This window comes from Sceloporus occidentalis, unplaced genomic scaffold (assembly GCF_023333645.1).
Source record: "Sceloporus occidentalis isolate IW3139 unplaced genomic scaffold, rSceOcc1.0.p SCAF_2, whole genome shotgun sequence".
Classification (NCBI taxonomy): Eukaryota; Metazoa; Chordata; class Lepidosauria; order Squamata; family Phrynosomatidae; genus Sceloporus; species Sceloporus occidentalis.
The window spans coordinates 41,532,935-41,557,950 of NW_028316982.1; the positions used below are offsets into that span (position 1 = coordinate 41,532,935).

A 25,016-nucleotide genomic window follows, 5' to 3' on the forward strand; every position below is an offset into this window, starting at 1 on the left:
CCATGCTCAAACTACTACACCACAGTTACTGTCCTAATAAATTATACCTACCAGTCAAAAAAAGTCTGAAGCATTGGTAGTTGGATAATGACACTCAGGAGCTATTGAACTGTTATGATTTCCAGCTTTTAGTCACCTGTTTGTACCAAAATATAGTTAATGAATAACATGTATAGCCTTTCTAATCTCTTTCAGCTGCAGCATTCTTCTACAGAAATGTTGCTTAAAGGGTTAATGTATTAAACTCATCAGTTTAGATGATGTTGGTTTATAGCTATAGAGAGACTAATAATTCTATTTTTGTTTTTCCAAGCTGCAATTTTAATAGCTAGGTCATCACCTCCTTGGTTTGTAGTAGACAGGCCATTTGTTTTCTTCATACGGCACAATCCAACAGGTAAGCACTTATGTGTTGCTTAGTTTTATGTAGACTTCATTCTTTTTATATTGGGGCCCTTTACACTATGAGTTCAGGGTCGATCATACTTGCACCAAGTTGCCTCGGTGCAGTTTGGGGGGGGGCACTGAAAAGCCCATTAAAAGCAGTGCATTTGGCACCGATTCATTAGAGGTTCTTTTTTTAAGGACTGCAATGATCCACATCTCTGATAGTGTGTATTGATTCGGATCACGCAGCCATGGTTCAGGAAAAGGAGGTGCCTCCGTTTTGATCCAGAATGGTAGTGAATGGGAACTTCAAATAAGATTTAAATGCCACAGAGAGATTTGCTGCCTTAAAACATAGTGGGAACAGTGAATCGATTTTGAATTGATTCACAGATGCAAATCTCTCAATGAAAAAAATGTAAGTATGACTGACCCCCTAGACTAAATGCATACAGTTCTCCCCAGAAGACTCAAGCCTGAAGCTGAAAACGAAGATTTTAAATCTGCTTTCTTATCTTACCAAATAGGGTTCTGAAATACCTTGCTTCTGTATTGTGCATAAGCAATTTCTTTTCTTAGAGGTATAAGCAAACTACTGCTCACAGGATTTCAGCACTCATGGGTTGAATTCATGAATTAATAGTCCCTTTGTTTTGTCGGTATATTTATTAACTCACCTACATATATGATGCATGGTAGAGGCAAAAGTTCCAGCTCTGTGGAAGGAGAAGACTTCTGGCAAAAATTTCCAGACATGGGCACCTTAGGACATCAAAGGCACATTGTGTGATTCTGAAGAGGAGCACTGACTAATTGTCAAAAGACACATGTCTTCTCTTTGCTCCACTTTTCAGCTATGCTTTTCTCCTAATTGATATTCTAGGCTCAGCATAAACTAATGGCTTAGGGACACTCCCCCCCCCACCCCCGAAAATGACTCAGAAGGGAACTGAAGTACTAGGACATCCTAACTAAATTTATATATAGTGTTCTAAGCAGCTCATTCTGCCCCCAATCCCACCCCGCACATCAAAGAGGTTGAAAACATCTGCTTAGAAAAACTGAATAATTTAAAGATGTCATGGTCATAAACATATATTTGTACAGCAGTATCATGCAGATTTCAGTGGAATGTTCTACTTGTGCTTTTAGTGAAAAAGGATAAATGCCTCTTCTAACGCTGTAGAGAGGAGGAGAGTTGGTTTTTCAAATGATAAACTTGAAAGTAGCACACTTTGTATATTAGATAGACAGATGTAGGGAGAAGGTGTAGGATATACTTTTAGTTGCCTCTTGGTTCCTTACATCACTTACCTTAACTCTAACCAGTGGATTGAGTTATAAAATGCAATTTAAATGTGAACCAAGCAATGATCCTGAGATGCTGAATACAAGGTGAATGAATGTTCAAAAGCAACCACTGCCATTTCCTTTGGAGAACAAAAATGCCATGTTTGGTTTTAAATCAATTATAGCCACATAATAGAATCCAAATGACATTTAAAACGAGTCTTTGCATTTAAGGTTCACAGCTTCCCCCCAATGGTGATAAATTGATCACTTGATTAAAAGCTGGTAGTTGAATTTTCTCACCTAGGTAATCTAAATGTCCTACTTGGTTTCTTGCATTTTGCTACAAAACTGGATATTTGTGAATTAATAAATGTCTATAATAATTTCTTATTTAGGTGCAGTTTTGTTTATGGGACAAGTCAACAAACCTTGAACGTCAGAAGAAATTTTCCTTCAGAAACAAATTTAAAGATTGATGCTCTTGTTATGTTAAATATTTTTGTACACTATTCTTTGGCTACAAGCTAGCTTCTGAATATAGTTTGTGAACTAGGTTTTGAAAAGGAGTCTTAAGTAGCTTGGGCTCTCTGTGGAAAAGTTAAATACCTTTTCCAAAACAGTTTAAAGATTCTTAAAACTACTGATTAGTTCATTGTGCTAACAACTTTTGAAATTTTGTTTGGTTTAAGTATTTTGTATTGTGGTTTGGGAAGTCTTTAACCCAGGGTTGGTCGAACTAAAGGAACAACTTTAATTTTTTAATTTTTATTTTGGTTTGTATATGCCCTTCTACTACTGCTGCTGTCAGTCGAGTGATTTAATAAGGCATTGCCATTAAAATAAATTTAAAGCTTTTGCCATGTTTATTTTATATTGTGCATGCATTGCTGAGACTTAAACAACTAATGTCCCGGTTAACGCCATTGCATTGGTGTAATGTAAAGTTGTCATTGCTAGTATACACTTTCTATGGATTTAAATTTTATATTTTTTGTACAAAGGAAAAAAATAAACACATTATGAACAGTTCAAAAACAGTATAGTGTCCAAGTGATGTTGGTGGGAGATGATTAGTTGTATTTCAGGGAGCTGAATGGTATATTCAGCTGCCAAGTGGAAGATTTGGTGAAATTTTGCTGTGCTCTCATATGTGGTAAGCACTCTTCAAAGAATGACCAGCAATTTAGAATATCCCTGTTCGTTCACTATTCTAAAATGTCTCAGGAAATTATTTGTGCAGGTAACAGAGAATCAGACTTTTTCTTGCAAGATATATGTATGTATCTAAATCCGAAATTTCCTACATAAAGATCACTTGCACCATTATTAACTTATGAGATAAATTTTTGTTACTTTGACATTTTCAGATAATTATTTTAGCAAACACAAAACCAGTGAGTTCTGCAGATCCTTGGTTCTGTTGACTTTTGTGTGGGCTCTAAATAGAGAGAAGACTGTATTTTGATCTACCCTACCTAGGACTACTTTTTGTGTACCCCCTAAGGTATAATCGTCATGAATGCTAAACTGGATACCAGTAAATGGAAACTGCTTCTGGCATCAAATAGCTGATCATAGGGCATATTGTGTCATGACAGGGATGCAGTCCCCAGAAAACTAGTAATTTTTGTCTTGCATGTAAAGCAAAAGTTGTTGACATGAATTTTTCATAGTAGATAGCAAACTCAAATGTTCACTCATGTTTTAAAAATAACTTATCCTGTATTTAACACAACAAATGTTATTTTCAGCACAGGCTATACATCTTTATACTTGCTTTGGGATGTTCAGGCTTCTACTCTGATGGTCATTTACTCATTTATACTTCTTAGGGGTGCTTTCCACTTTGCCTAGTATTCAGTCAAGGCATATTAGGCTAAACATTACACAGTAGGCCTGCTGTATCCATGCAAGTTTGATCCCTTGACTCTGTGTGGAAATGAAAAAATGTGGACATTCAAATCCCATATTATTAAATGGCGGTGACATGAATGTTCAGTTTGCCACCATTTAATGACATGAGATGATCAATCCGCAGTAGGTGGAATTCGCTGATCTGGAGGCCCCATTGTACAAACATCACACATTCTGTGATAATTTATTAAAGAGAACTTCCAAGTTACTTGTACTTGTCCATCTGCAGCACATGTCTACTTGACATTTACCATATTTTCCAGCGTATAAGACGACTGGGCATATAAGACAACTCCCAACTTTTCCAGTTAAAATACAGAGTTTGGGATATACTTGCTGTATAAGACTACCTCTCTTCCAACGCACACCAAATAAATTTTTAAAAACATCAGATTTGATTTCAGTATGGTAATTTTAATTCAAATGCTTACGACATGCAGGTACTTAGCAGGAAAACTTGTATACAAAGCCTGCTTGGATTGGATTGTATACAAAGCCCCCAGCTTCTCCATTCTGGCTCGGAAGTTTCAGCACCCGCCCTATAAGACGAAACCCGGCATATAAGACAACCCCTGACTTGTGAGAAGATTTTCCTGGGTTAAAAAGTAGTCTTATACGCCAGAAAATACAGTATTTTATGGTTGCATGGTGGAAATGGAAACTTAGGAAGTAGGTGGTCCTATTTTAGATGATAATAAAATACTTGTAGAATTGGATAGACTCTGGTAGCTGACCAGTGGAATCAGCCAATTACTATTTTACTTACATTGTTTTGCATCACATGGAAAGTGACTTGCAGTACGCCATCCACTGAATTCATGTATAATTGTTAAAGCATCATTTCTGAATCCAAATATAATTGTTCAGTAATTTCATGACAAAGGTTCTCTTTAAACCTTTAAAAAATATTTTTATTAGTGAATTAACAAAACACTTACTTAACAATTACAACATTTGTGAACTTGTTTTTCCTTAGCCTATTCTTGTACAATTAAACTCATAGTGTTCATGGGCTTGAGAGATTATTTTGCTTATAAGCAACTTAACTGGCTTAGGTTTTTTAAAGAATAATACCCAAAAATTGGTCAGTAATATTTATTATGACCTTTCAGCATTCCAATAAGAAATTATGTTAAAACATGGGAGAGGATTTGTACTAATTAATTAGTGCAGAGATTTTACACACTGGTCATTCCAAGTGACCCTCTTTTTCCTTGGGATCTATATGAAGATTGATGCAGCTGCTTAAGTCTTCTGAACATCAGGGGTATTGAATTGCAGTCTATTATCCTGCAGTCGTTGTTGCTGTATTGGGAATTACAGAGGTTGGCTTTGATTTCTCCTGCATAATATTTAAACCTGTTAAAGTTGTAATTTGTTTTACTGAAAATGCATTTCTTCAAACGAGACACAACCCGATATCAGAATGTTTTTAACTTGCTTCCTGACATTTAATTTCAGCTTTAAAGGAAATGGTTACAGCACCATCTTGTGGACAGATCACTGATACATACAATATGGAATAAAACCTTATTTCTCCTTACATTGTTTTCTCCTTTCTTGTCCATCATTTAATTTACACTACCACACTGACAGTGATTTACAGTACCCCGGAACAACGAGTTGGAAATATGGCTAAAAAGATCAACAGTAAATATCAAACTGCAACCTACATTATATATAAAGAGAAACAAAACTTTGTGATCCCACAATACAAAAAATATTAGTAATACAGATGCTATAGATTTTGTTTTTGTTAGGCTGGGGAACTATTAATGAGTGGAAAAACTTGTACACCATTGGTGTTTTGAAAGTTATTCCAGGAGCCCATTAATTGATCATAGCCATTAGCAGTCACTGCCTTAACTTCTATGATAATGAAAAATAGAAGGCTAGCTTTTTAGAAACTCAAAGCTGAATTTCTTAGTACTGCATATACTTTATTCTTCATGAGAAGTAATTCTGTCACTTCATACTGCTTTAGTCAAACGTCGCCTGGCACACTGGTCCAGTTCTAAGCATCACAATTAGAACACCAACAAAACCAGAACATATTTATTGGAAGGTGACAGGCTTGGGGACAAACTTCTATTAGGAAAAGTTGAAAGAGCTGAATATGTTTAGCATGGGGATTTGAAGAGCTTGTGCCCATCTTCAAATATCTGAAGACATGTCAAATCAATGGAACAATTTGTATTCTATCACGGTAAAGGATGGGGTCCAACCCAATGGATGTTAAATTAATAGAAGGATGAGTTTGTTACATGCTATAAAAAGGTTATTGAGTGTGAGCTGTTTGACAGCAGGACAGACTGACCTGGCTTCATTAGAGACCAAGGTGAGGTTGAATGGGTACCACCAAAACACACTACAGAAATAATCTACTTTGAGACTGCTTTAACTGCTCTAGCTCAGTGCTAGGGAATCCTGGGAATTATAGTTTGTTGTGGTGCCAGAGCACTCTGAAGAGAAGGCTAAATGTCTCACAAAACTACAGTTCCCAGAATTTCCTAGTATTGAGCCAGGGCAATTAAAGCAGTATCAAAGTAGATTATTTCTGCAGTGTGTTTTGGACTCAGGATGATGTAATGGTGGACTTCCAGTGTCAGTCGGGGAGTGATCAGTATCTAGAGTAGCGAGACTACCTGGGAACTTTAGGTCCTTCACTGGCTGGTCCTTATTATTTATATTCATAGACAGTCCTTTTTTCTCAGCAGAGCTTCCAAAACCACATACTGTATAAACAAATAGATACAAACTCTTTTTAAAAATGGATTAAAACTAGTTTTGAAAACCAAAGGCTATATGGAATAATAGAGGCTTGGCCAGCCATCAAACTGCAGGAAGAATGGAGCCAGCCTGACTTTCCTTGGAGGAACTTCTGTAATCAAAGTGCTGCTGCAAACAAAGCTCCATCTTGTTAAGGCCAGCCTGCCTTAGACTCTGAGGGTGTTGGAAGGCCTCTGCTGAAGGTCTCAAATTCTGAACAGGCTTAGAGGGGAGGACCTGCAGCTATCCTGATCCTAATACATTCGGGGCTGTGTTGGTCAAAAACATTCTCGTGGAAGGAATATAATGTAATACATTTTTGCAAATAACAAAAAACACCATGTTTTTACCTGAGAGCGCACCTCTTTAGGAATCTCTAGGTCCTCCTGTGCAACTCTGTGGTCAACATCCAACAGACACTGACCATAAACTGCACTGGAGGAGCTACAAATGCCTAGTGGAGTATCTTTTTAAGTCTTTCAGTGCAACATTTTGTTAGTTGACCATAAAGTTGCACTCCAGGACCTAGATATTCTAGAGAGAACATATTAATCAAATCCGCAAATATCAAAGCTGCAAATATGGAGGGATGAGTTTATATACAAAAATCTATATTTTAAATATAATAATCTAAATTTTCACTATAGATAGAGGATATACACACACACACACACACACACACACTATATGTGAAAATTTAAATTTATATCTTTTTTGCATTTTTCTTCTGCCCCTGATATATGTATTTCTTATTTTATCGTTTCCTGTTCCTGTTTTTGTAATTAATGGTTTTAACCGCTGATTGAATTTTTAACTTGTATTGTAATGTTTTTATAACTTTGTAAGCCGCCCTGATCATTTTTTGGAAGGGCGGGGTAGAAATAAAAATTTATTATTATTTATTATTTATAAAATTTAAATTTACGGATATACATATATGTGTGTGTGTATATATATGTATATAGATTATCATATATTATATTACACTATATATATATATATATATTCACTATAAATATATATGTATACATATCCTTGGAGATATGTCTATGTCTATATCTGTAGATATATCTCCAAGATATATATATATATATATATATATATAGTGTAATATATGATAATCTATATATATATATATATATATATATAATTTAGGTATCATATATTAATACACACACACACACCTATATCCTTGGAGATATATTTTATGTCTAAATATCTATAGATATATCTCCAAGGATATGGATATACACATATCCCATATATATATATATATATATATATATACACACACAGACACACCCATATCCTTGGAGATATAACTATATCTACATCTATATAGTGTAATATAATATAGAACAATATCTCCACATCCTTGGTTCCCTTTCGTTGCGCCTCTACTCTGTGCTTTACGGGAGCCGGTCCAGGCAGCGGCCCTCTCCCTTCTCTCTCTCTCTGTCTTTCTTCGGCCCTCCTCCGCTTCCGGGGGCGCTGCTAATCCGGACATTACGGGGAAGATGGCCGGCGCTGGGCTCCTTCTTCTTCTTCTTCTTCCGGCGGCGCAGCTACCATAAGCGCCACTCGGGCCCGCCCTCCTCCTCCTCCTCCTCCTCTGGATCTTGGTGCTGGGCGTTTGCGATGGCGGCCGAGATCCACTCTCGTCCGCAGAGCAGCCGCCCGGTGCTGCTGAGCAAGATCGAGGGGCACCAGGACGCCGTCAGCGCCGCCCTCCTCATCCCCAAAGAGGACGGCGTCATCACCGCCAGCGAGGACAGGTGGGCCCCCCGGGAGGCCCCCAGGGAGAGAAGGGAAGGGAAGGGAAGGGAGGCTCCTCCTCTGCTCGGAAGAGGGGCTCCTGGGGGGAGTCTGCAAAGAGAGAGGGAGAGGAAGGGAAGCCTGGGAAGGAGGGCACCGTCACGCCCCTCTTCGCCTTCATTTGGGTCCCAAGAGGCGCCGGGGGGGAGGGAGGGAGGGAGGGGTGTTTTGTGCTCACAACACAACACAGCACTGAGGGAGACTGGTGTTAAGGACACAGCACCAGATGCCACAACAGGGAGGGAGGTGGTGCAGATTTGGGTAAAGAAGACAACACAAGATACCACAACAACACAGCACACCAGAAGAGTAAGGGAAGGAGGTGGTGGAGGATTGGTTGTGTTAAGGACACAGCACAAGATAATAACACAACACAACGCACCAGTCAAGGGAGGGAGGTGGTGGAGATTTGTGGTAACAGCACAACGCGAGATACCACAACACAGCACTCAGGGAGGGAGGATATTTGTGTTAAGAAGACAACACAAGACACCACAATACAACGCACCAGAGGAGTGAGGGGGTGGAGACTTGTGTTAAGAATGCAACACAGAATACCACAACACGGCACTGAGGGAGGGAGGGAGGTGGTGGGGATTTGTGTTAAGGACACAGCATAGCACAACACAGCCACAAGGGAGGCGGTGGTGGTTTGTGTTAATAGTACGCACCAAACACAAGAAGAGAAAGAGGGAGAGAGCTCCAAGCCCCCTCAACAACGACTGTCTTTTTCTACCTCACCCCTTTTACAGAAATCCCAGAAGGGTAGCCATGTTAGGCTGTTGTAAAAGTGCCCCTGTAAAGAGTGGGTGGGTTGTGTGTATTGGGGGGGGGGGTCTCACACATTAGCAGCTGTGTTGGGTCTTAAGCTGTTGTGGACTAGAACTTTCTTTTCGAGCTTCGTGAAGAGTTTAGCTTTGAGGGAGAGTTCCTGCATGGCAGAATGGGGTTGGACTGGATGATGGCCCTTGTGGCCTCTTCCCACTCTATGGTTCTATGGTTCTATACCATCCACTGCTTGAAACTATTCCAAATAGATATAAATTCCCAAAAGCAAACCTTGATTTGGCCATTTCTATAAGGGACACTGTTTTATTACACCATTGTATTTCATGGGGCTTGAGTATCCATGTGGGTCCAGGAACCAAGCCCCAGTGGATACGATGGGCCCACTGTATTCTTAGCAAGAGATGCTTGGAGCATGGAAGACGTTTTCTGTAGTGAGCCCCAAAACCCAAGTGTCTGAGGGAATGCAGTTTGCACAGTTTTGATCATTTGCCCTCCTATGGAGGCACCCCCCCCCCATTTTCCACAGCTGTACAAGAAGGAGAGGACTATGGCACCCGCTCTTCATCTCTCTTACATCTCTCTTGTTTGTTGTCGTGCGTTTTCAAGTCACTTCCAACTTACGGATTTTTATGGTAAGATTTGTTCAGAGGGGGTTTGCCATTGCTTTTCCCTGAGGCTGAGAGAGTCACCCAGTGGGTTTCCATGGCCAAATGGGGACTTCAACCCTGGTTTCCAGAGTTGTAGTCCAGCGTGGTCTCTCTTAGTGGGGAAGTGTGTGTTATCCAATCTGAGCTGAAACTAAGGGGATCTAATCTTTATGGGGGAAGGAAAACAACAGATCCCAAGAAAAAGCACAGTAATTTTTATTGTTACTTTACAAGGTTGAGGTTTGGTCTTGAAAACAGGTCCTGTGAGGAAGGCTTGAACGTCTCAGACACGAATTATGTCCTAAGAGAGTAGCTTTTTCTGTTTCTTGCCTTGATCACTACTAAAAAGGGTTTGTACTATAGCACAGGCGTGCACAACTTGGCAGTAGATAGGGGCTAAAATTAAAATAGGCTAAATGTCTTAGGGCCACAGATAGGTTTTACTTAAATATTAATTAATTAAGTAATATTAATTCTGTTCTCATCTTCCCCTTCCCAGCGCTCTCCTCAGGAGAAAGCCAAATGGTGAAGGAGCCTTCTCTGACCTTTTCCTCTTCTGCCCAGACTTCTCAGGAGAAGCCCAAGTGACGGGGGAGCCTTGAAGGGGTGAGAGTTTGCTCCTCTTCCTCCTCCACCACCCAGCTCTCACAGGAGAAAACTGGGTGAAGGAGGAGCCCTGCAGGGCAAGTGTTTGCCCGTCCTCCTTCTTTACTTGTTCTTCTCTTTGGGAGAAAGCTAAGCAGTGGAGGAGCCATGAGGGGCAAGCATTTGCCCATCCTCCTCTGCCAGCCAGCCTTCTCCTTAGGAAAAAGTGGGGCAGTAGGAGCCTTGCAGGGCAAGTGTTTGACTGTCTTCCTCCTCCTTCACTTGGCCTTCTCCTGGCAAGAAACCTGGACAGCAGAGGAACCTTGAGGGGCAGGCATTTCCCCATCTTCCTCTGCCGCCGCCTGGCCTTCTCCTCTAGAGAAAGCTGGGCAACAGAGGACCCTTCAAGACATTTGATATCCTTGCAGGCCACCCGAAATCCTTTAATGGGAGACGTGTGGCCCCCGGGCCATGTGTTGTACAAGCTTGCTATTGCAGCAGGTACAAAAAGATGAGAGAAACATTATCATCTTCTTGGTCTTTCAGATATCACTGTAGAACAGGGGTTGGCAACCTCCGGCCCGTGGGCCGGATGCGGCCCACGGGCGCCTTTCTGCCGGCCCCCGGTCCCTCCTGCTGCCAAAATTGCCACCGATTTCGGCCACTCCAGCCGCCATTTTGCCCTTCAAAATGGCAGCGCCCATTAGGAGGCCCGATGCGGCCTCCGGAGCCCTGAATCGGGGCTCCAGGAGCTGCATCGGGCCTTCAAATGGGCGCCGCCCACCTCCCTCCTGGCTCCGTCCTCCCTCCTCCCTCCTATAAATGGAGGGGCGGGGGGGGGGAAGGAGGAGGAGGCAGAGAGAGAGAGAGAGGGAGGGAGGGGAGGAGGAGGAGGAGAGAGAGGGTGGGAGGGAGAGAAGAGAGAGGGAGGGAGGGGAGGAGAGAGAGAGAGAGAAAGGGTGGGAGGGAGAGGATAGGGAGGGAGGGGAGGAGAGAGAGAGAGAGAGAGAGAAAGGGTGGGAGGGAGAGGAAAGAGAGGGAGGGGGGAGAGAGAGAGAAAGGGTGGGAGGGAGAGGGAGGGAGGGAGGGAGGGAGGGGGGGAGAGAGAGAGAGAGAAAAGGTGAGGGAGAGGAGAGGGAGGGAGGGGAAGAGAGAGAGAGAGAAAAGGTGAGAGGGAGAGGAGAGAGAGGGAGGGAGGGGAGAAGAGAGAGAGAGGGTGGGAGGGTGGGAGTGAGAGGGAGGGAGGAAGGGAGAGAAAGAAAGTGGTTTGAGACAGTGGCATGCGTTTTTTGCTGTTTTGTGGCCTTGCCTAGTCGCTTCCATTCTTGCAAATATTGCTATTATTATTATTGTTGTTATCCTTTGGTATTCTCTTTGCAAAATCCCCCCACATGGACTTGATTGCTCTTTTCTGGGTTGAGACAGTGTGCATGCATTTTTCCTGTGTTATGGCATTGCCTAGTAGCTTCTTGCAAATATTGTTATTATTATGCGGCTCCGCCCCCGGAGGGTGGAAACTTCGCCCCTGACATGTGGCTCTGCCCCCAGATAGTGGAAGCTCCGCCCTGGCATGCGGCTCCGCCCCAGAGGGTGGAAGCTCCACCCCCATGTGCGGCTCCACCCCCGGAGGGTGGAAGCTCCACCCCCCAGCTTCGGCCCCCCAGTTGTCTGAGGGACAGCAACCCGGCCCCCAGCTCAAAAAGGTTGCCTACCCCTGCTCTAGAAGTTGGTGAAAATCAGTTATACACATACTTTCTGCTAGTTTCGATAAAGTGTCTTTACCTTGTGGAAATAGTGCAAGAAGTGAGAGAAGTGATTAATAATAGATGCACTACCTTGACACAGAAATAGTTCGCATAATCCACTCATCCTTGGGACAATGCAGAGAGAGTAATCCAGTGTCTGGATATTCTCTCCAGATACCCTGTTCACCTCTGGCTGTCATACATTTTTCTTGGGACTGAATGCCCCCCCCCCCCCCCCCACTTTAAAAATATCTCAGATTTGAAGAGGATTGAGGGTCTTTCCTGGATTCAGTTTGCCTTTTATTCTGATGGTGAACCTGGGGCTGTTAGGTGGCAGTGAATCTGAGACTGAAAAAGTGTTTTTGGAAGTCACTGAAGCGCTTGTTTATGGAAATGCCTTTTCCCAGTTGTTTGTCTGCATGAATTGTGAAACTACATGTTACTTGCAGCTGCTTTTGTCTTTCTTTATAGCTATAATTTTTACAGGAATACCCACACATCCACACCACATTTTAATGGATAATATGCCCCTCGACAGCTATAGGTCTATAATGTTGGCATTAGTGTGGACATTTTGACTAAACATCATAGCCACACCAGGGAACGGTTATAAATAAAATTAGCTAAAGCCTGGCTATTATTAACATTTTCCAACCCTCTTACTGAAACAACAGTGACTGTTTGAACTTGAATTTAATCATTTTAACTTGAATAGTTTATTAGCAGTTGCACATTGTTAAACCAGTATCCTGTGTCAGTTGCTTCTTTTTAATCACTTTATTTTATAGTGCCAGAAATGTCATTCAGTACAAATCCTTCAATTAACATAAATTCAACCCAAAGAATTTGCTTTAAAAGAGCACTTTTAAAAACACAATTATTATTTAAGCTAGTGACCATAACACCTGAAATTCATTTTGTTACATAATTTTCTGATTCAGTCCAGTAATGATGTGTTGGTGTAGTTCTACACATCAGTGCAAACACAAACAAATGAACAAACTGGTAGTTTAATCCAAAAAACAGGCTTAAACCAACTCCCCTCAAAAAAAGAAAACATAGAATGGGGGGGGGGGTAAACTGTTTCCCCCCTCAAATCTGCTTTTAATATAAAATGTGGACATTTAAGAATCCCCTGTCTCCAGTACAGATATAGTTGGATGATTCTGTTTTGGAATGAACATGACAGCTTGGGGAAAGTATTTTGTGGCTTCCTGGAGGCTGCCGCAAGCCATTTCTGCACCGGGGGGGGGGATGCAGGATCTAAAATTTGAAAACGGATCCTATTTCACTGCCCCGTCGCCAGGCAATAGGCAGCATCCCAGGTTTCTTGTACCGCTTTTCATAGAAGGGAAAAACCCATGTATGAAAAGCTGCACAAGAAGCCTGGAGAAGCCCAGGTTGCATACGGGTTGCTTACTGCCTGGTGACGGGACAGTGTCTTTACCTTCTGGGGACAGTGCAAGAAGTGGAGAGAACTGATTTCTTCATTCTGGTTTCTGGAATAGAAGGCCTTCAGCTTAAGAAGGACAATGCCTCACCACAACAAAACTGGGTTCTGTGTAGCGTAATTAGCATATGATCTTCCACTTAAATTCAATATTGCCAACTACTAAGTAGCCCATAATATTGCTGTACAGATTACCTTTATTATTTTATTTTATTTATATCCTGTCTTCCTCCTGGTATAGGGCCTTTGTCTTTTTTATGGTAGAACGTATAGATACACATTATCTTCCCCATGGATTTAAATGACTTTAATTGGTATTGTTTCCATTTGATGTACACAAAATACTGAACACTGTGAAAGTGCAAAATAGTTTTATTTCTTCACAAAATTCAACTGGTGCTTGTTGCATACGTTTTTTTCCTCCTTCACTATGATACCTAAATAAACTGTGGTGTAACCAACTCCCTCCAGAAATCACAAGTAGTTGAAAGGTGTCCATCTGAATTGAATTCCAGTTTCATACAATTTCAGATTAAATGCACTTGTTACTGGAAAGCCACAAAGTTTGCTGAAGAGCATGAAGAGCTGTGCCAAAGCTAATAAAATGAATTTCAACATGGAGAAATGGAAGGTACTGCACTTGGGAAGAAAAAATGAAATGCATAGATATAGGATGGGGGGCATCTGACTTAATGAGACTATGTGTGAAAGGGATATAGGAGTCCTAGTAGACCACAAGTTGAACATGAGTCAACAGTGTGATGCGGCAGCTAAAAAGGCCAATGTGATTTTAGGCTGCATCAATAGATGTATAGTGTCTAGATGAAGGGAGGTAATAGTGCCACTGTATTCTGCTTTGGTCAGGCCTCACCTGGAATACTTTGTCAAGTTCCAGGCACTACAGTTCAAAAAGGATGTGGACAAGCTCGAGCATGTCCAAAGCAGGGCAATTAAAATGGTGACGAGTCTTGAAACCATGCCTTATATGAGAGACTTAGGGAGCTGGGTATGTTTAGTCTGGAGAAGAGAAGATTAAGAGGTGATATGATAGCCCTGTTTAAGTATTTGAAGGGGTGTCATACTGAGAATGGAGCAAGCTTGTTTTATACTGCTCCAGAGAATAGGCCCCAGAACAATGGATGCAAGCTACAGGAAAAAAGATTCCACCTAAACTTTAGGAAGAAGTTCCTGACAGTAAGAACTGTTTGACAGTGGAACACACTCCCTCGGATTGTAGTGGAGTGTCCTTTTTGGAGGTCTTTAAACAGGCTGGGTGGCCATCTGTCAGGGGTGCTTTGATTGTGGGTTCTTGCTTGTCAGGAGGTTGGACGGGATTCCCATTGTGTTCTCTTCCAACTCTATGATTCGTATGATGCATGTCATCATGAAAACCAAGAAATTATAAAAAACAGGTCTGTGATAAAGTTGTGCAGAAGCACCAGTCAGGTTTGGATTATTTTTTAAAAAATTCAAAGTTAAGAACATCCCCCAGAGCATAGTTAAATCCAATATGACTCAATTGTGAGAGAAGGCTACCCACCAGCACACAGTGGACCTGCTGAGGGTATTTACACAGAGAAGCCAATCCTGAAGGAGCTGAAGAGATCCACAGCTGAGATGGGAGGAACTTTTCATGGGACAGCTATCACTTGGACACTCCATAATGTTGGGGAAGAGTGGCCAGCTGAAATAAATCCATATCAAAGTCTGTTTGGAGTTTTTCAGAAAGTGTCTGAGAAAAACTGCAAACCTGTGGGAAAAGGTTCTCTTGTGTGATGAGACTAAAACTGAACTGGTGGTAACAATGTCAGTTAAAGCCATTTCAATTTCAGGTTGTAGGACCACAAAATGTGGAATAGTCAAAGGTGCTGTGTGACTACTGTGTGGCACTCTAGATACTTAGTCAGATGACACACAAGACAAATGTTTTCCGGTGCTTAAGTAATTGGATAATCTGTTTCCTCAGAGCAAAGGGTTAATTGCTGCTAGCTCACAAGAACCATCAGGGATTACAGCATATGTTACATTGGATTATCTTTAGACCAGGAGAGGAATGTGTTTCCTCAAAGTGGATGAGCTATTGTCTTAAACTAGGGCTGAAAGATGTAAGATTTGTTCCACTGCAGTTTTTACTCTAAACAATGCTTGAGTTGCGGAGTAGACAAATTACTCTTGCTTCTTACTTGGGTGGTTGTGCAGCAACAGGCCTTCTACCATCAAGAGTAAACTTTAGGTGTTTTTGCACACGCATGATCTCATGTGTCCACTTAGAAATCAGGGTAGGGTAGTAGTAGCTAAGTACAAACAATCAGCTGGCAAATTTTGAGTTCTAATGAGATTTCACTTATATGCCTCTTAGGTTTCTATTTCTGAGTCTGTGGGGCTGTACAGACTGGCCAAAAGGGCTAGCGTTGGGATGGAGTGGGGGCGTGGCAACTGCACGCCGCAGGCCCCAACTCCACCCCCAAAGTGGGGTCATGCTGCAGATTGTGGGCTGTGTCACAACATTTCTTCAGTGCAGCTTTTCAACATGCTGCGCCAAAGAAACAGGACGCCCTTTTTCGGAGCCAAAAGAAGTGTCACTTTGCTGCTTCTTTTTGGCCCAGAAAAATGCTAGATAGGGGCCACAGCATGCCCCTGTCTGTGATGTGGGAATTATAATACGGAAGGATTTTTTTCTATTTTTTCAGACTCTTTTTTTATTGCTGTTTCAGTTCATTATGTTCTTGTGCTCATTAAACAACAATACATGAAGTACTTATGTGCCAAATGATTTGACTTTTTCCTTAAAAGAGGTGAAGAAGCAAAGTAGAGAGGGATGTCTGTTTTCTTATTGCTTTTCATTAGAGCTGTTTAAAATGTAATGTGTGCCATTCAAGTGCACAAAACTGCTTGTCAAAATATTTTGCTGTGAGAGCTGTTCATTTGCACAGGCTTTGCTTTCTGTCTTGGATCTTTGTGCTTCTTCTCAACATTATTTTGTTCTGAATTTTCTCTTGTCTTTCCACATTTACCTTGCTCACCATAAAAATGGCAAGCTAAGATCTTACTAATATTGAAACAGGTCTTTTGAAGCAAATGCTTTATCAGTTAGGTGTTCATTTTCACATTGCTCAAAAAGAGGAATGCTCTTTCTCAAATGTTTTGCATACATGGGATACTGTTTTGCAGAAACTTTGCATGAACTGGTTCCTATATGTAGATATATGCATGATTAACCATTAGAAATACAGTTGGCCCTCCACGTTTGCAGCTTTGACTTTTACGGATTTGATTATTTGCAATTTTGATTAATACGTTCTCTCTAAGAATCTCTAGGTCAACCAGTGCAACTCTGTCCGAAGTTGATCATAAAGTTAGGCTGGAGAACCTAGAAGTTCCTAGAGAAATCACTTCACTAGGCATTTGTAGGTCCTCCAGCACAATTCTATGATCAACCTCTGGCACATGTTGACCATAGATTTGCACTGGAAGACCTAGAAATTCCTAGAGAGGTGTTCTCTCAAGTAAAAAGAACAGTGGTTTTTTTTATTTGCGGTTTTTCCACATTCACGGGGGTCCTTCACCCCTACTCCAGTGAATGTCAAAGGGCCATTGTAGTATAATTTAAATAAAAACACAAATACATTTAAACAAAGTTGGAAGTATTGTCAACACTACTTTAGTGCTTGCTACTTAGTCTGTGGTTTGTGTGCTAACATGATGACTAGTCTCAAGGTCCCCATTCTCCCTTCTTATGGTTCTTTATTATTAAACTGGACATAAATTTGTCAGTCTTTTAAAAAGAGATCACTTTCAAAGAGAGAAGTGTCCTCTGCAAGATATAACACATTTATCATACTTGGAACCAACCCTGTGAATTTCATAATTAAATGCTGTTTTGAACTCATTTCATATTTTTATTTTAGATGCCTAACCATACTAATTATCTGGAGTTACTTTGTCTTTGTATTGTATGATACTCTGCAAGGATAGCAAGGCTACAGTTCGAGATCATATCTGGTCTCTTGTTCAGCTTCTGAACAGAGGTTTAAGGGTTACATTTTGGAACAGAGGCCTGTTTTTGAAACCTGGGTTCTAGTTAGAAGTTTGAATGAAATAGTATTATTAAGACCTACACGAAGAAAATGTCCATCTGGTTTTCTTGTCCTTTTGAAAAGCTGTTTTTCTGGCCAAGCTCATAGTCAGAATGCTGGATAATCATTTAAGATTTAGCTCATTAGATCATTGTTATGCTACAGCTCATAAAAAAATCAGCCAAATGTTATGAAAATAGTATTGTGAAGGAACAGAAACATTTAAGAATTTGAAATACTGTTTTCCTTAATATGAACTTGTTTGGAAGGTGTAGCTCAAGGTGCTTATTTGCTGAGCACATATTAACTTATTGTCTGAGAATAGAATTTCAATTAAAAATTACAGAAGCTCTTTTCTTTTACTGAAATTCACAGGACGATTAGAGTATGGCTGAAGAGAGACAGTGGCCAGTATTGGCCCAGCATTTACCACACAATGTCATGTGAGTATATATCCTTCTTTGTAGATGTCATTTCTTGAGTATCTCTGGTATGAATCTGGTATAAATTTTAATTGTGCTTTTATCTTTTTAACTATGTTTTTTTAATGAGTAATGTGTTTTAATACAGTAAATTATAAACCACTTTGAACTCCAACTTTGGGGGAAAAGAGTGGGATAATTGATGATGATGGTGATGACCTATATTAAAATCTCTCCACTGGCTGCCTATTAGCTTCCGGGCGCAATACAAAGTGTTGGTCGTTACCTAAAAAGCCCTACATGGCTTGGGCCCGAGTTACTTGAGGGAGCGCCTCTCCCTACATAATCCGCCCCGCACCCTGAGAACAACGGGGAAATTTTTACTGGATTGCCACAAGGTAAAACTAGAAGCAACTCACCGGAGGGCTTATACGGCGACAGCCCCTACCCTCTGGAACGCACTCCCAGAAAAGATCCGGCTCTGTTCTACATTAGAAGCCTTTAAGAAGGCATTAAAAACCCACCTCTTTCAAGTAGCATATCTTTCTGATTCTGTTTAGATTAAGGAGTCCCCCCCACAACTGATGGTTTTAAGGATCTGAATATGGTTCAGGTTTTTAGGAAATTGTATGAAATTGTGATTGTAATTACTGAGCCATTTTATTGTTTTGTACTGTGACATGTGTCACATGCTTACTATGTTGTGAACCGCTTTGATCTACAGGAAAGGCGCTATATAAATAAAGGATGATGATGATGATGATGATGATGATGATGATGATGATGATGATGATGATATAAAAGGATAATATCCTCCTCTTTCCCTGAATAGCAACACACATGTAAATCTGCTGAATAGCAGCACATATCTTGTTTCCTGACCCCGCACTGCCCCCACCACCCATGGGTTGAAATTAGGAGCTCATCTTTCCAGTGGAATAGGGCCAACCCAAGATACTTTGCTGTATCAGGGAAAGAACAGTATAATGTCTCCTCCCATTCCCTATACATACACTGATTGGGCTACCAATTGAATCTGGCTTCATATCCAACAAGGGAACAGCATCCTCCACTTTATCTGAAGACAGCAGCCTAGCATGGGGATACTCAGCAGGCTGCATCATTTATTATTATTATTATTATTATTATTATTATTATTATTATTATTATTATATCATGTTGTCTGATGTTATAGGGCTGGGCCTGAAGCAAGACTTTACTTTATATCTCTTTTGCTTGTACTACGCTGTAATATCCAGCTTGAACAGTGTCTGAATTAGCTCACTGTTGTACAAGTTAATGCTGAAAATAGGATATAAGAGGATGTGCACATTGCACCTGCTTCTTGTGCTGTCACTGATTAGAGAGAACCAATTGAATCCAAGGAAAGGCAATACAAATATCCCTTATTTCTGTGGTGTGGTGATGATGTACAGATGCATTAATTCAATGTACAGTGTGCCCACGTCATACGCTGGGAGCCGCACCGGAAAGGTTTATCTCGCGCCCCGGAAGAAACAATGGGGTGTGTGCCTTCTAATGGGGCTTGACCTTACGTGGAATTTTCCTTATGCGGTGGGCTCCGGAACGGATCCCCCGCATAAGGGAAGGGCCAACTGTAAATGCTCCTTTGCTAAGTGGAGGGCAGAACTAATAGGACTTTTAGCATTAGTAAATGGGCTCAGTGTGTATTTTCAGCATACAAGTTGCATTTGTACCACTGGTATTGCATACAGGATATTTGTGATAATGCTGTCTTGACATAGTGAAAGCTACTGCAAAGTCCCATGCCTCCCATCCTGTGTTTATTTATGAAAGTTGCCCAAGGATTCAAATCTCTCTGCAGCAGTTTTTAAAACCCATTTTGTACGCCCTGGGACCTTGTAAGTGCACAACCCCTGCTGTACTCCAACCTCACTTTTTAAAAAAGCTTTTGGACCCAAATGTAGCCTCACAGTCCCTATGGCTGCTTTCCTCTTACATAAATCTTTCCTGGCTCTAAAACAGCTATAGGAGAGCGGAGATTGTGTCAGAATTGTCCCCAACAACCCCTGTAGCTGTGGGAAGCTGAAACTTGAAAAAATAATGGAGAGATACTGGGAGGTCTTAGGTGCCTCAAAAAGCCTTGTGGGACTGCACATCCCCCACCCCTTCTCTTGATCAACAGTTAGTTGCAATAAGTAACTTATTGTGCTAAGTTGTACTAGAGACATTAAAAGTTTTCTGTGAGCACACTTCAGGTGAATGTGCATGCTGTACAGGTCCTAATCAGCTTATGTCAGTCAAAATCAAAGCATTTTATTTTCATTCTTTTTTTCTTGATCCTTTTGTGGTACCTGTTAGTCATCTTTCTGACCCTTCTAAAAATCTTACAGTTGAGGCATGCCCACTAGCTATCCAGCAGGCTTGTTCTAGCTGTCTATATATAATCCACAAGACAGTCTTGTGACAAAGCTACATCTTCTGTTTTTTTCAGGGCAGACCATGAGAAGGCAAATACCCCTGACCTTCTATGGAAGAAATATAATTTTGGCAACCAAGTGGAAACTTGGCAGCCAGAGGAAGCTGACAAATACAAGAATGTCATTCATTTTCTGTGAAGTTGCATAAGATGAAACAACTGTTTCTGAAAGCTTCAGTTACTTAACTGAGGTGTTTTCTTATCTAGTTTATCTTGCAAATTATTGTCTAACTGGGCTAACATAATGACTTCTTTTGTTTTACCATTTAAATAATCTGTTCTTAACAAGCTCATGCTTGTTACTTCCCCACATAGTGAAAGTAAGATGCATGCTAAATATGGGATGACACTTTCATTTTCAAGATGTAACTAAGTTCCAACTCACCATGAATTCAGCCCATAATTAAAATTTTACTCAGAAATAGGATTGCCAACTGATGAGAAAACTCAACCTGGCCTGGCTCTTTGTCTTTAATAGCATCTTCATCAAAAATATTAAATTAAATTAAAATAAAATATAAAAACAAAAAATAGCAAACAACTTCTCATTAGCATCAACAATTAAAAATCTTTGTATACTAATCTGCTGTTAGTAATATAGAAATTGAAGCAAAACCAAAAAAAGGTGATAGCCATACTATGTTTAGAATTGAATGGTAAGATACAGTGGGTCCTCCCCTTACGTGGGGATCCGTTCTGGATCCCTCAGCGTAAGGGGAAATCAGCGTATGCTGGAGCTCCATAGGAAGTAATGGGACTCATGCCCATGGCATGCAACGGCGCGCCCGCACCAAGGGCACGCGCCCCATTCATTCCTCCGGGGCGCACGATGGGCTCTTCTGGTGTGGCTTTCAGCGTATGCTGAAAGGTGCGTATAGTGCACCTGTGTAAAATGCAGGCACACTGTATAAAGTATGTCTGTGTTCTACAGAGTCTATTCTCATTTTGTTTGGAAAGTGCACGGATACATATGAATGCAGCTGCAAAATGACCAGTCTTATGTATAACACTTTACTGGTATTTCTTTGGGCAGCTCCTTGTTCAACTATGGCATATCACCATGACAGCAGGCGAATATTTGTTGGCCAGGATAATGGAGCCATTATGGTGAGCATATCATTCACATTGAGTGTCAATTTAATTTATGTTTACCTTAACCTTGCATACATATATTTGATTTTATTATTCTCAAGTTATATACAATTGCTTAACTTACCTGTTCATGAAGTACCATGTTGTATATCTTTAGATGTTGACATACATTTACTATGTAAAAGAGAGGTAGCTGCTTTTATTAGCCAGTTTAGCACTGATTTCATGACCTCCAGTTGGTTTTGTTCTCAATTAACCTTAACTGCAAACTGAACAAGTAGTATTAAGCTTGCTTTGTATATAACAGTGTGACTTCTTGTTGTTGCGTGCTTTCAAGTCAACTCCAGCTTATGGTGACTCAATCATAGGCTTTCCTTGTCAAAATTATTCAGAGGAGGTTTGCCATTGTTTCAGTGGATTTGCCTGCAATTTGGTGTCTGCTATGTTGATGAAAACAGATATGCAATTGTGATTTTTTTTTCATACAGGGTTATCCTAACTAAATTGAATTGCTCATCCCACTGAGTTGATGGGTAAATCTATTCAGCAGTTGGTTCAGTAATCCTCTGTAATTGGGACTAACAGTGGGATTTAGATCACAGTTTGTACTTTTGTACACTTGTCCCTCCTGATTCATGGGGGATCCATTCTACAAATCTGGAAAAACACCAATATTGGAGTCACCATTGGTTTCTTGTATCAGGAACGCACACAGTTTTGTCCCTCCCCCACTTGCCCTCTGAATGGGCAAAACCGCAGACTCCAAGTCCGCAAATTGGGAGGGGCAACTGTAGCTGTTTCTGGCTTTTTAACAACAAGAAATGAACAGACTTTCACAAAAAAAGACCTTTTCTGGGCATAAATTGGCTTAGAGGGCCTGTGAAACATGATGAAAAAGCTCTCCACACCCTCTAGAGGGCACTAGGAGCAAACATTTAAAACAAAAATGTCTTTTGATCCCTGGGGTTCAGGAATAGGGGGCTCCAAACAGAGTGGAAATGCCCTCCATAACCCAGAGGGAACTTTGGAGCTAGAAAATATTTTGTTGACCTCAGGGGGTCTTGGGGGCCACAAAAATGGACCAGGGGACCATACTTTGTGCACACCTCTTTTAGGTTAAGTGTGATCACTTCTTGTTCCCAAGAACAAGATGAAACTATTGCCCTGTTCTTGGTGCAAGAGTATGGGATGCATCTTATATCTGTCTTGATAGTGTTCTGTGATCAGTCCTCTTAAGGTCAGGAACTGTCAGTGTAGCTGTAGGGAAAGGAAAAATATCACAGTGATTCGCATGAATGTATACCTAAACTTATGCAGTGCGTTCTTAGTGGTGCTGTGCAGCAAACCATCTCTCTGTCAGTCTTCAGAAGCCAAATTAAGCAGAAGTGATGTCAAATGAATAATACTTTACCTAAAGAACACATTACCCCCACTGGGGGTAGGTTTGCTTTATGTCTGCTTGGGAGTAAGCTTCATTGACTAAGGAAGGACATATTCTCAGGTAAATGTATATAGGATTGCAAGCTCAAAAGCAAATTGTGTTAATTACTATTACACTGTTTAGACAGCCTAAAAACTCACTAGGGCTGTATCCACACTGCAGAAATAATCCAGGTTGACACCACATTAATTGCCATGGTTCAGTGCTATGGAATTCTTGGAATTGTAGTGTTGTGAGACATTTAGCCTTTTCTGTCAGAGAGCTCTGATGCCACAATAAACTACAATTGACAGGATTCCATAGCATTGAGCCCTGGCAGTTAATTATTAGTTATAATTATTAATGGATTATTTCTGCAGTGTGAATACAGCCTTAGAAGAAATAAAACAATAAATAATAAAATTGAGATAATGAAGTAGATGCTTTCCCAAAGGCAACTGACATACTTGTACCAGGGTGTTATTATCTCACTGAAATCTCTTTTAGCCAAATTTACATGTTGGAAACTGCTGCTTCCTTAAAAAGTGTTAAAGGCATAAGATTCTAGCAGACAACCTTTGTAAATTAATATTTAGAGCAGCAACACTAATTGCTTTTTCTGAATGAAGATTCTTCCTGATATCATCAAGGCCTCTTCCATGGTTTTGAAAGACACTTTTTCCTGTTTTTCATAATAATCATTTGACTGTTTAATTTCAGGAGTTCCATATCTCAGAAGACTTTAATAAGATGAATTTTGTCAGGACTTATCCAGGTAATGAAACTATGAAGCATGCATTTCTTCACAGGTGAGAAATATTAAATGAGTAACTTGGATGCTAAATGAGTCCTAACTTGAATTAAAAGTTTGCACAGATGACTGTGCCTGCTTGGAAATTAAATTATCCTTAGCTTTAGAATTAAAATAAAAATAATCATGTAAATATTAGTACTCAAAACTATTTAAAATAGTCAGGCCCAACCCCACTTGAGCAACTCTCCCCCCCCCCCCCACCAACCCCCAGGAGTCCCACCCTGCCATTTGAGAACTACTGCTGTAAAGTAACTTGAAACTGCAATCACTGTCTGCATGTAATAGCATCATCAACTGGAACACTTTCCCCTTTTTGTGTTTTATGTTTTACCTGCATCTTACCTATCCAATCCACATCTGGGTAGTGGGGATAACAGCTACCTTTGAGCTACTTCTCCAGCATATAATGTTATCTTAAAAATTTAAAGTTTTAAAATAGCAAATTGTTTTGAATGGAACTGTTTTTGGCAATTATAGTATCCAAGTTCCATTAAAAGTGGTTTTAGCCATGTGGTCTGAACTACTTGTCATATGTTTCTTGTGTGCCTCCAGGTAATTTCCAACTTACGGCAACTCTAGGGTGAACCTATCATAGGTTTTTCTTGGCAAGATTTGTTCAGAGGAAGTTTGCCATTGCCTTCCCCTGAGGCTGAGAGTGTATGACTTGCCCAGGTCCCCCACTGGATTTCATGGCTGAGTGAAAAATTGCAGTTGTAGTTCAACACTCAAACAACACCGGCTCTACTTGTCATAATGTGGTTGTATTTACTCTTCAGCCATGCACAAAGTAATTGAACTCCTGCCCATTGCTAGTAGGAAGGGCTTGCTTTATCAGTCATGCGGTAATTGTTCTTGGCTGCTCTGTGGAACATGGTGGTCTTACACCAGAAATCTAATCAAAAATGCTCCTTTTCTGGCTCCTGGTTTTGCCTGAATTCCAGTCCTTATTTCCACCAAGTGCAACTTTCACAGTGAAACCATCAGGAAGAATATCTTTCCAGAACAGTGGGAAAGGAATATTAGTATAGGACATGCTATCTTGGAGTGAATTCATAGGGGCACAGAGAGCAAAATGTGAAGCAACACATTGCTTCATTCATAAACAACCCTTTTTCTTGCAAGGCCAACTCCAAATAAGATTTTTTTTTCTTAACCTGAAATCCTGCAAGAGAGGAAAATGCAGCTCTGAGGTAGAACCTCTATTAAAATTACTTTTATGCCAAAGCAGATGTCTTTTTTTTCCCCATTCCAAAATTTTTAGTGGTTTTGCCCCAGTGCTCTCCCTACTCCATTGGAAAGTAATGCTAACATTTCTATATGAAGGAAACAAACTTCAA

At 40.6% G+C, this 25,016-nt stretch overlaps 2 protein-coding genes across 7 annotated transcripts in view; both read left to right on the forward strand.

Annotated features, from left to right (window-relative positions):
- The window catches only part of LOC149318200 (glia-derived nexin-like), a 33,269-nt gene extending 30,554 nt beyond the window's left edge, over positions 1 to 2,715 (forward strand). For all 3 annotated transcript variants that reach the window (XM_089509227.1, XM_089509225.1, XM_089509226.1), the window contains exons 9-10: positions 314 to 397; positions 2,076 to 2,715. In XM_089509227.1, coding sequence (XP_089365353.1) covers positions 314 to 397; positions 2,076 to 2,113 — 122 coding nt within the window. In that variant the 3' untranslated portion in view covers positions 2,114 to 2,715. The remainder of the gene's footprint in view (positions 1 to 313; positions 398 to 2,075) is intronic.
- A 5,170-nt stretch (positions 2,716 to 7,885) lies between these two features.
- The window catches only part of LOC149318201 (WD repeat and FYVE domain-containing protein 1), a 40,506-nt gene continuing 23,375 nt past the window's right edge, over positions 7,886 to 25,016 (forward strand). Inside the window, exons 1-5 of one of the 4 annotated variants that reach the window (XM_089509230.1) lie at positions 9,008 to 9,599; positions 13,926 to 14,025; positions 17,846 to 17,913; positions 21,387 to 21,460; positions 23,586 to 23,640. In XM_089509230.1, the coding sequence (XP_089365356.1) occupies positions 17,907 to 17,913; positions 21,387 to 21,460; positions 23,586 to 23,640 (136 nt within the window). In that variant the 5' untranslated portion in view covers positions 9,008 to 9,599; positions 13,926 to 14,025; positions 17,846 to 17,906. Of the gene's footprint in view, positions 8,139 to 9,007; positions 9,600 to 13,869; positions 14,026 to 17,845; positions 17,914 to 21,386; positions 21,461 to 23,585; positions 23,641 to 25,016 lie in introns of those variants that run through there. The other 3 variants (XM_089509228.1, XM_089509229.1, XM_089509231.1) reach the window with 3 other exon arrangements.